Source organism: Xiphias gladius, chromosome 15 (assembly GCF_016859285.1).
Source record: "Xiphias gladius isolate SHS-SW01 ecotype Sanya breed wild chromosome 15, ASM1685928v1, whole genome shotgun sequence".
Lineage (NCBI taxonomy): Eukaryota > Metazoa > Chordata > Actinopteri > Istiophoriformes > Xiphiidae > Xiphias > Xiphias gladius.
In genome coordinates this window covers 13774330-13786066 of record NC_053414.1, presented here as the reverse complement: position 1 = coordinate 13786066, position 11737 = coordinate 13774330, and the positions used below count along the sequence as shown (strand labels likewise).

The 11737-nt window shown below is 42.2% G+C and overlaps 2 protein-coding genes across 4 annotated transcripts in view; one reads left to right on the top strand and one right to left on the bottom strand.

The window, feature by feature from the left end:
• Nucleotides 1-1204: 1204 nt before the first annotated feature.
• hadh (hydroxyacyl-CoA dehydrogenase) lies at nt 1205-6458 on the top strand. Its single transcript, XM_040146146.1, has 8 exons — nt 1205-1421; nt 3158-3286; nt 3387-3544; nt 4328-4454; nt 5324-5413; nt 5511-5583; nt 5814-5930; nt 6100-6458. The coding sequence occupies exons 1-8, from the start codon at nt 1305-1307 to the stop codon at nt 6216-6218; spliced, it is 930 nt and encodes a 309-aa protein (XP_040002080.1). The 5' UTR covers nt 1205-1304; the 3' UTR covers nt 6219-6458.
• A 3438-nt stretch (nt 6459-9896) lies between these two features.
• lef1 (lymphoid enhancer-binding factor 1) overlaps nt 9897-11737 on the bottom strand; it is a 42319-nt gene continuing 40478 nt past the window's right edge. For all 3 annotated transcript variants that reach the window (XM_040146174.1, XM_040146172.1, XM_040146173.1), the window contains exon 11: nt 9897-10030. The gene's annotated coding sequence lies outside the window, so the exon portion shown is untranslated. The remainder of the gene's footprint in view (nt 10031-11737) is intronic.

Here is an 11737-nt window from a genome sequence, read left to right as displayed (position 1 = left end):
TAAACAGCCCACCTGCAGGGGTCATTCTGGACCTTTTTATAAGGTGCTTATTGAATAAGCACTTAGGTCTGTATAAAAACCACACATACTGTGTAGCGTAGAGTACAATTAGGTTGGAAATAGTGAATTATGATTGCAACAGTAAAGTCAGTAAAAACAATCATCTCAAAGCTGGAAAAGAGACTGACTGCAAACTGGGACTTTCTGCACCAGCCCTCTTGACAGTTAATGGGTGACTAAAGGACAGTAAAGATCCCGTTTTGCTGATTTTCAGCCTTCTTACCATGCACCAAGCAGACACAACCATACACTTCAGCCCAAAGATGAAAAATGACGAAAAGTACTTTTGCTATACTCCCTTATCAGTGTATGAGGTGGTGAGTGAAGTTTGGGAGCTAGTGGAAATGTGTGCATTAGACCAGAATTTTATACCAACATTCGACACAAGTACAAGTACAAGTACAAGGAATGTACAGTTTTGAGGTACTTGCACTTTACCTGACTTCCATTTCATTCTCCTTTATACTTCTACCTCATTACATTTAAGATGGAAGTACTGTACTTTTTACTCCACTACATTTACCGGACAGCTACATTACCAATTATTATGTCATTTCTGGTTTCACAGTAAGGAAACGTATTCAATTTAGGAAAAACACGAGCTTTCTTTAAAAATATAAATGAAATTACTAAAATGCATATAAAGTGGTTAAAATTTGCTTCAGCTCCCCCAAGTTTAATATCAGACACTGGGGGGGCAGGCTGCATAATGAGTACTTTTACTCTTGATAATTTGCTGGGTTCTACTGAAGTAAGATTTTGAACGAAGGACTTTTACTTGTGAAGAAGAAACATTTAACATGGGAAGAGGACATCGTCCGTTTATACATTTTGATGTATTGCTACAGATTAAACTACCAAACGGTGTGTAAATTTATTAGCTCCACCTTGACCAGCTGCAACAAAAGCTACAGTATTAGAGTTTATGTAATGTTATGGCTCTGGCAAAGGCCATTCTACATGCACAAGTACTTTTACCGAGGTAAAAATTTTACTTTTACTGGAGTATTTTTTTTTTTTTTACATTTCATATTGCTGGTTTTAAATGATCTGCTGATAAGGATCCATGAGACACAAGGTCTCAGGAGTTTTCAACACGTGACACTTAAAGTAACCTCCTCGGTTGATGTGTAACTCCTGCCGGTATGTGTGTGAAAGGTCATGGAGGTGTCTGCGCGATCACATGACCGCCGACCTTCCCCGTTGTGTCCGGATCCGCTCCCGTCCTCGAGTCCCGTCGCATCATGGCTTTCTTCGCCCACAACGTCCGCAGAGGTCTCTCGTCTTCGGCAGCCAGGAGCGTTGTTATTCAGCATGTGACGATCATCGGAGGCGGACAGATGGGTGCGGGAATCGCGCAGGTAGGCGGCGAAGCGCTTCCGGGGCTCCGTTGAGCCAAGTGGCTAGCAGCTAGCCTCATCGTAACTAGCCGGCTGAACATGCCGTAAATCAGACCCATGCGCTTCAAACTGCGACTGTGTGATATTATATGGTAGAAACGCATCCGGATTGGGATCCAGATTTGACCAGGACACCAAAACTCCCAAGTTTGAGCACTCTTAAAAAACAAACAAACAAACAAAACAAAAGTCGTCATTAACGTTTACCTGAAGTGAAAATCTCGCTGCAACTACCGATTAGTTTCATCATCGATTAACCTGCCGATTTATTTATTTGCACAGTAAAGGAAAAAAAATTGTTATTCCTTTAAAAATGTATGATATGTACACAAAGACAGTCACATATATAGGAACACACTTTTGCAGACACAGAATCCAAAGTAAACAGCAGAGGTAGGAAGCAAAAGCTTATACAAATACCTCTCCTAAAAAAACTCAAGACAAGAGAAACAAACAAAAACGAGCATCAGATCCTAACATGCGAGAATCTGGAAAAAAGCAAATGTCATTTTTGCTCTAAAAAAAAAAAGTAATTATTTAATTATAACAATAGTTGCCAATTCATTTTCTGATGAATCACTGCAGCTCTAACAGACATGACATGTTGATTAGTTTATAATCGCGATTGTTTTTTCCAGTTAGTCGGCAGGTAGGTTGGTCCAAGCATCTTGGAGAACTTGCCACTGACTCCATGATGTTGAGATCAGGGCTCTGCGGGGGGGGGCAGAGGCAGACCATCTGTTGCAGGACTCCTTGTTCTTCTTGTCTCTGAAGATAGCTCTTTATGACTCTGGCTGTATGTTTGGGGTCGTTGTCTCATGAATAAATCTGGGACCGATCAGGCGCCTCCCTGATGGAACTGCCTGAGTGCCTAAAACGTTTGCACAGTATTGTATGTTTTGAAAATGTTTTTTGTTTATGAATCATTACATCAAGATATAATTTTGTTAAGTGTTCTATAACACGCAACCCCACAAAATAAAAGCCAATAGTAGACAATAGCCTTTCAAAATAAGTTCTACAAGTTTTTTTACAAGTTCTGCCAGAATGGTTTTCTGGTCGAACAGCTCAATCATTCATTGTTCCCATAGGGAAGTTGTGTTATGGATTAGTTCCGTTCTCGTTCATTAAATGCAGTTGTTTCCTTGTGGTGTAACGTTACGAGACGAGACACATTAAGGATTCAATTCACATGCACTGCAAATTGGAATTTTAGAAGATACAGATTTTGCCACAAGGTGTCGCTCTCCGTATTCGGTCCTCAGTAACCTACTATTGGAGAATGTGAGCTGTCCCAGTTATATACTACATGCTAGCGGTATGCAGTCTGACAGTATAAAAGTTGTCATGCTTTTGTTGTCGTTTTTATACAAAAAAAATGATCACCTTTTAATTTTGGGACTTCTCCAGTGTAAACACTACATGCCTGCATGGAGTTATTATGTAGTATGGAATTGGGACACAGCTCTGGCTTCCTGCTGTTAAGTCACCTAAGACTTTAAAAGACAGGGCAACAGTGGCTGTCACCATTATCTGCAGTAAACATAGACAGTAATTGCTCAGAAATGGCTTTAACAGAATAGCACCCACATATCAGGTTGAGGGCGGACAGCATCACGCTGTTTGCTTCCACCTCAACATCACTGACAAGTTAGTGCTGTATTTTAAGTTATCATGAACTAATTTCTTTCCGGAAGGTTGCTGCATCAACCGGCCACTCGGTGACGCTGGTGGACACATCCGACGACATCCTGAAAAAGTCTGTCAAAGGAATTGAAGGGAGCCTCAAAAGAGTGGTCAAGAAGAAGTTTGCCGATAAGCCGGAGGTGAGATGCAGTAGACCAGCACATAAAATGAACAGCCAGGTCAGTAACGAGTGAAATATGTGGAATTAGTGGACAATATTGTATTTGATTGTTGTTTCAGGCAGGGGAAGAGTTCATCCAGAAAGTCCTGCAGAATGTGTCAACGTCGACGGATGCCGAATCTGCAGTTCAGGGCTCGGATCTGGTGTTGGAGGCCATCGTGGAAAATCTGAAAATCAAACAGGATCTCTTTGGACGGCTTGACAAGCTGGCGCCAGCGTAAGCACTGTCCCGTTTCTGTTTTACTTATGAGCTGTAGGTGTTAGATTAGAAGCGAGTGAAGCAACAGGGCAGCATCATGACTGTGCAGCCGTGTGCCATGAAAGGCCAGGAGGATTTCACACCAACCAGAAACTACAGTCAATTACACCATGCTCTGGCTTTTATAGGTTTCTGTGTGTGTTGTTATTTTAAGCATGTTTAAACTTCAGTTGTCAGTATTTAAAAACACTGAATGAACTGTTAGTCATTTCCGTATACGAGAGGGAAGAGGGCACATGTTATATATGGACAAAGAAAGGGAAAGTGCTGAAAGCTATATATCTGATTTATGGGGTTGTAGTCAACCAAAGAAAAATTTGGTCAACTGAAACCGTACCTACTCTTCAACCAATCGATTGCTCACGGGGGCGGGGGGTCTGCAGGGTATATCCAGATTAATTAAACCGGCCACAGTGCACCGAGTGCAGTATACCTGGTATCCTGCCTCCGGATCTGCCATTTTGGTTGATGAGCTGTGATATGCAAACTGCTGCTTGCAAAGTTTACACTCTGCTTTAAACAAAATGCAGCCACACCGACGACTTCTTTGACACGGCGTCAAATAGTTTGGAGCCAACTTGTGTAAACGTTCATAAACGTTAAATAAGTTAGACCTAGCAGTCGCCATTAGGACCATATCGACCAACCAGTCGACCGGGAGACTACAGCCCTACTGCTTTTAGTATAAGTTGCTCTCCACATAACGTGTAACTTACTGTTTTTCTGCACTTTGCTTTTTAGACACACCATCTTTGCCAGCAACACATCCTCCCTGCCTATCTCTGACATCGCCAGCTCCACCACCAGACTGGACAGATTTGGCGGCCTTCACTTCTTCAACCCAGTCCCTATGATGAAGCTTGTAGAGGTAGAGCCCCACGAAAAAAAAAAAAAGTGTTTATTTTTTATTTGTTTGTGTATTTAACAGGGACAATTCGGATGAACATTGTTACATCCTTAGATTTACTGCAATAGATGTGATGTATACTGGTGAAGCGCATTTGTGGCCCCTTTGCCTGGTTTGACTTTTAAATTCAGGTTGCAAAAAGCCATAGCAGACAGACAGTGGCTGTCCCGGGTTTACCGTCCCTGTCGTCCAGCTTCTTGCACTGAGCGCTGGCCGTCACCTGAGTCCAACCTACTCAACACTTTAATCCGAGAAGCGACACAAAATATGCCATAGTGCATGTACGCAGTGGCAAGAGCCCAAGTGTAGCCCACCACGCCGCCATCTGTATTGCCGTCGTATTGCTGCCATCAGCTAGACTACATCAGTGGGGCCGGTAATTGCTTGTATTGTGCTAATTGCTATGTGTAGGTGCGTCCTACGTGGCTACCATACCACTACGTAAGATGTAGATGTAAGCAGGAAGAAGTTGGACAAAATCAGAGCTCAAACTGCCGCAATATGTCCCCCCCCCCATGTATTGGTAACACAAATACTTAACCTAATTTAATACTTTATTTCTTAAATGAGTGGGACTGAAAGGGAAGGAGACACTTTTAGCCAAACAATAAGCTACTTATTGATAGCACAGGAAGTACAGTTACAGCCTCCCTTGTGTGAGGTGTTGATTGGCTACTCAGTCAATCACTCACGAATCCCATTGTTTTATCGGTTCTAGGGCTCTGCTTCCTGCATCCTAATACTTTAAGTACGTTTTATCATTATACAGGTGTCTAACGGCGTTGACGCTTTATCAGAATCAGGGGTGCCTAAGTATTAATCTCCCGCAGGTCATTGGAACGCCGGCAACAAGCCAGGAGACTTTCGATTCCCTCCTGAACTTCAGCAAGGTGCTCGGAAAAACACCAGTGTCCTGCAAGGTAAGGTTTTTCTGCCTGATGTGTCATTGTAGCCGGAGTCTCTTACAAAATAATGTCCAACAGCCCGCTCAGCACTATCCGACATGTCTTTAATCAGGACACACCGGGATTCATCGTAAACCGCCTACTTGTTCCATACTCAGTGGAGGCCATCCGGTTGCATGAGCGAGGTGCGTACACCTGCGTGACCACCAGTTAACTCAGCTGTCAATAGTTTGCGTGTTGGGATCATCAGTGGCCGTAACTGTTTTTTTTGGGAGGTATTTTAAGTGGAAACACGAGACTTGGCATCAATTATTAGGGCTCTATTTCAGGATCCTTTTAATATTATTTTCTGCCTTTTGATTGATTTCTGAAGCTTTGCATTTTTTTTTTTTTTTCTTCCTGTTTTCGTTCTCAGGTCATGGATCCAAAGAGGACATTGATATTGCCATGAAACTCGGTGCTGGTTATCCCATGGGACCCTTTGAGCTCTCGGACTATGTAGGACTGGACACAATGAAATTCATTTTGGACGGTGAGTTAAACTATGTGGAAAAATATGGGTGCGGATATGACTTTAATTTAAAACCGTGACAGCCCGTGGTAAGATGAAACCGCTGCAGGGAAGGACAAACAAAGCTAATTTGAATGAACTGACATTAAATGTAAAATCCCATTCCTTTCTGTTTATTGCATATTTTTAGGTTGGAGGGCAATGGATCCCGACAACCCGCTCTTTGCCCCGAGTGAATTGCTGAACAAGTTGGTTGCAGAGGGCAAATACGGCAGAAAGACAGGAGAAGGATTCTACAAATACAAGTAATCAAGTTTTGCAGTGTTGTTAGTTTGGTGTGGAGGGATGTCACTGTGAAACTAGCCAGAACTCGAGGAAACGAACTGTCCTAGGTACTAGTAAGAAAGGGAAACAGAGAAAAGTGCCTGTGCCTTCTACTTCAAAGGTCAACTTCTGTCAGCTCATTTTTCTTTATGCACGTCCACCGACTGACACCTTTATATGTGTGAAGAGATTAAATGTAACTAAATAAAAAAGATTTGTCAAATACTTGGTGTCTGTTTCCTTTGAGAGTGAACGGTTTTGACTGTTTTGCAGATACACACAAAGATCAGGGTGACATTTACGCTCACCATCAAACGTGAATGCCTCTCCTATCTACTAGCAGCATTTCAAAAATAGCATAAAAATAATGTAATAAAAATAACTTTCATTGGAGTTTTTTTAAATAGACGGTGCCACACAAGTGAGTGCTATAGAAAGAAACCTTTCAACTTATTAAAGCAGTTGTAATCAATATTTTTAATAATGTATCCACATCACAATGTGAAAATGGGTGCTCATAGTGATGAACCTACAGAAAATAATCATCTGAATTATCCGCAGCTCCCCTCAGCTTTACTTAGCGAGTCTCAGCGTTGTTAGTTGTTGTGTTGTCTTTGGCCGAGGCAGCCACTTCCTTTTTTTTTTTAAGCAAAAAAGTTCTAAAAACCCACTTTTCACTACTTCTTCAGCACAATACAGCCAAAGTCAGAGTAGCTGGTGAACGTACCGGAGCATTTAGCAGCCAACAAGCCAGATACTTCCCTCAGGATTTGGTAGAGACCAAATACATGATTATAAGAGAGCAAATATTGGACTTAAATTCATCAGACAGGTGGACATAAACACCAAAGACACCATGTGAATGATAATGTTTCTCTGTATCCGCTGGATGTGTGAATAAGCAGTGAGCTCACCATATCAGCGTGAAAAGGTGTCGATATGTCAGTGTACTCTTCACAACTTGTTTGGTCCCAAGTGGCTGAAAAAAATCGTGTTATTGCAGGTTTAAAGTTCCCTTCAAGGCAGGTTTGAAGTCATATAAAAATGCTCTGCTTTGAAGAATGTGTGTCTGACGTTTTTCCAAAATAAAAGTTCAAATAACTAGTTAAAAATCCTTCACAATAAATCCACTCCTTCTCTCTCTGCAAAAAAAAAAAAAAAAAAATCACTGAATATGCAAATATTAATTTCAAAAGTTCTACTGCTGGATGCAAGATGTCTCCTGCTTCACTGAAAAGTCCATTCTCACAGTTTAACCACAGTTGGCCTCTACACGAGTTGTACTGTCACAAAAATCCGGCTCTTAAACCGGGATATAAGGTGAGCACAGAGAAACTTTCCCTCAGATGAATGTGAAAACAGCTTTCTAGTGTCAAACTCTCCGCATACAGCACATCATTCTGCAGCGTGAAGGTCAGACGTCCAAGTGAGGAAACCACAAGCAAACCACATTTCTGAGAGGAGGGGCCTTCAATGGTATAATGTACTTTGTGTTGTAATTCTACAACTTCAGTCGGTGTCAAATGGGTATTTGGTGAGTTTTGTCCGAATCGAGTCTGGGGATAGAAGGTGTCCCGTCATTCAGATTTTTCAGTGCACAGAGACAAATGTGATATGGGGGGCCTTGTGAGTAAAAATTGACTTGAATGCACAGGAGTCATTTGTCAGGTGCGTCTATAAAGCATCCAACGCCTTGGGAGGAAACCTCTTGGTATTTACAGAATGTCCTGTTAACCCAACAGGAACACAAGGTGGTGCTGTTTTACTTGAAATGGGGACATTCAAGAAGCACAATTCAGATTTGTCTATAAATTGCGAAATTTTCCTTTGATCTTGGCTCTTTCATCAAAAATGTTTACTTCCAAAAAAAAATTGTCGGTGTTTTTACAGAGTCTTACAAAGTCTGTTTCTGACAGTTTCTACATTCAAATCACCTTATGACTCAGTTGAAAGGTTTTTATAGTCAGATGATACAGGCTTTACACTGTCATTGCAACAATACCGTATAAATGTAGCGCTGAGCGTTGTGTGTTTATGGAGTTTTAATTACTTGTCAATTTTTTAAAGCTTTTCGAAGTTGATTTTTTTTTTTTTTTTGCAAGTTACACTGAATTTGTGTTACCTGCTTTAGACCACCAATAGGTAACACTGCTGGCCTATGGATACTTACACTGTAATCTCCAAGGATGACACACAGACGGTTACATCTGGCACTTCTAGCTCTGGTCTTCCCAACACACAAGTGATCACATGAGCCAATGGTGCCTTTTTATTTTTCTTTAAAAAACAACCAAAAAACAACCAAAAAAAAAAAACAAAAAACAAAAAAAAAAAACATGTTGAAACAGTTTCAAATATGACCACTTGGAAAGCAAAATGCTATACCAAGATGACAGTGACCCAGAATGATAATAAAAAAAGGAATTCATCAAGTAATACTAAAATAGAGCATCAAAATCAAAAAGTTACAGAGATGCTTGCATGGAATAAACAACATGGCTAAAGACCACACTATTAGCTACCAGAGAGAAAAGACAAAGGTCCATTGCAATAAAAGAAAGACTGCCAAGTGCTGGGGTAAATATATATATCTGCTTCATTTGTCATGTTTTAGAACAATAAAATATAGGCCTCTGAGCTATCACTCTCGCCTTTGTCCTAATGTTGCCTGCAAAAATACCAAGAAAATTGACATATCCTGACAGTTTTAAAAAGTACACATACTGAGCATTATTTTACATCTGAGCAAGACTCGAGGTCACTATTTGTTACAAATAGTTATCAAAAGAAGCCTTAAGTTTCAATTTTCTGCAAGACGCTTCAACAAGAAAAATGGCTTTCCTGTGTCCAAAGCTTATTTTCATATATACCACTATATAAAAAAAAAAAACATTTAAAAAAAAAAAAAAAAAAATATCACTAAAATATACACCGAGAAATTGAAACAAGGGTTCATGATACAAAAAAAGCATTCGAAATAAAATTCAGTCTAAAATGAAAAGCAAATCAAATTGTTGATCCTTTTTTGCACCAACTGGTCAGCAACAAACTAAAATGGTGTCTTGAGGACATTTCTTGGACAAGATGAGATCCCTCCATCTTCCTTAGTGCAGTCTAAAAAGAGGTGTTTGGTCAGTTGGGCAAAACCCCAGATGGTCTCAAAAATCCAGTGAGAGAGCGAGAGAGATAAGGGGGGTGGGTGGGGGGGTTGGGGGGGTCTTGAGGGAGTGAATGTTGGCCTAATAAACTATACAAGGGAAAAGAGGTGACAAATAACTTACAATAACTTAGAAACAGGTGTTTGGAGAGTTTGGGCGGTGCAGGGGGACAAGTTTGTGCGCACATCAAAATTGCTGCTGTTTCTCAGTGCAGTGCCTCGGATTGCAGTAAAGCTGAGTAAAGGAAAACTGACAAAACACAGACGTCAAATTGATGTTTTCTGGGTTTTCGGTGCGAGAACGTGGTTTCGTGAGGGTGCTCGTACTTATCATGATTGTCTTGTTCAGTTCAGTGTCTCTACAGCAGGCGCCTTCAGGAAGGGAGTAGAGTCTAACAGTGAAGTGTTTTTGGTGGTGGTGGTGGTGGTGGTGGTGGTGGCGGCATGTGACTATGTTGAAGGACAGGGAGTAGGGTTAGGCGGGGGAAGGACAGGGGGGGAGGGAGGGTCCTCTGAGAACTGGAGGCTTCAGTTTGGAGATTTAAGGGTCTTCATGGAATCTAACAGGCCTCCATCTCTAGCAGAGGGCCCGTAGCTGCTGCCTTCGCTTTGCATGTGGAGAAATTGTTCCGTTTTCCTCCTGAAGGAAAAAAAAAACAAAACAAACAAACAAACATACACGCGAACAAAAGAAAAGACCCATTAATCAATGGCACCAATTATGAAGTCACTGCATCTGTATACAAAGGAAAATCTGCAGATTTTTTCCTCATCAGTGATGGGGGAAAAAAAAAAAAAAATTTGAAATGCATCAACAACGAGAAAAAAAAAAAAAGAAAGAAAAAAAAACACAGGTCACATTCACATCACATTAACCGAAACCAGACATATCAAGATGACTCAGAATGACTCAAAAGTGTCTCACCATGCAAGCATGTCTCCCCACTTCAAGGAGGGAAAAATTACAATCATTACCATCTACATAATCAATCATTAGTTCTTCGTTCTCAGTGTTACAGCTGATTGAATGAAAGCCGCAGTGTTGAGCCAAGCGCTGAACTACAGACGGGTTATAGGTCAGTGACAGGATGTGGGCCGGTCTGCCTTTGATCTAGTCTAACATGGGGGTTGCCATGACCCAGCGGGCAGTGCTACACTCTTCTTTGCTCTCCCCTGACTGACTCATTCCTCCTCTCACTCTCTCTCTCTCTCTCTCTCTCAAGGCAAGCACCCAATTGTGTAGCTTCTGGTTGACATTTAGGCTGCCGCTGCAGGTGGGCGATGGGAAAACAAGATGAGGAAATACTCTCCGCGCAGGAGGATCGCCACATTGACCCAGCAGAGTTCACGGGGCTATTGTTGGTAATTATCTGCACCAATGCGGTTCAGGTGCAGGTTGAGGCGGTGGTGTAAGAATGTTACCTGACAGCTCAACCCACTTCACAGGACTCTCGTGAAATTGGCCCCTTTCCCTGACAGGGAAATTGTTTGTCAAGCTGCAAAAGTGTTCTTTTCCCTCTCGTGATCCGGGCTTGAGCTAACATAACAGAGTTAGCTTCAGTTATTGACAAGCCAAGCAGAGTTATTTTAGACCAGAGCAGCATCAAATAGAATCTGTGATCAAAGTGGAGAGGCAAAGACAGAGGTGGATGGCTGCCTCCTGCGACTAAAAAGATGGATGTTTTGTGAAGACGAAAAAAAGAAAAAGAAACGGTATTAGTTTGCCTCTCCCTTGTGGCAAAGCCAAGAGTGTGTTTTTGTAGGAGAGAAGTCAGCTGAGCCCTGCTGCTCGCTGCATCTTAACACTCAAAAGTCTTAGCGCGCGCGCGCACACACACACACACACACAGACACTCTCACACACACTCTCACACACACACACACACACACACACACACACACACACACACACACACACACAATCCTGCAGACTGCTTTACCACATGTGGATAAAAGGGAACAGGACAGAGGCCACCTTTCCCAAGGAGAGCTGACCCTGAGCTGCACAGAGCAGAAACTGAAAGGAACACACTGCTCAGAGAGAAAGAGAGCCCCTGTCGCTTTTATTTACCTCCGCCGCCCTCCCTCTTTTCATCCCAGGATCTCAAAGCGGGCCCGCACGCCCCGGTACTGCACCCTGTTTCCTGGGGAGCATTTTTCCTTCCCCCACCACAGACATGAAAAGCGCTGGCCTTCCTGCCTGGGGAAGAGGCCTGAGGGGCTGCGGGTGAGAAGTGTGTGTGAGCGTGTGTCTGTGTGCGTGTAAGTTTCAAAAAAAAAAAAAGGGTTGGTGGTAACAGCAGGGATGTGTGCTTGCGTGGTGGTTGGTTGTAGGGGGCAGCGGGCC

Excerpts from the sequence above, each read along its gene's own strand:
- hadh (XM_040146146.1), top strand. The coding sequence starts at position 1,305 with ATGGCTTTCTTCGCCCACAACGTCCGCAGAGGTCTCTCGTCTTCGGCA. Across the intron at positions 1,422-3,157 it reads TGGGTGCGGGAATCGCGCAG|GTTGCTGCATCAACCGGCCA; the intron begins GTAGGCGGCGAA and ends TCTTTCCGGAAG. Across the intron at positions 3,545-4,327 it reads CTTGACAAGCTGGCGCCAGC|ACACACCATCTTTGCCAGCA; the intron begins GTAAGCACTGTC and ends TTTGCTTTTTAG.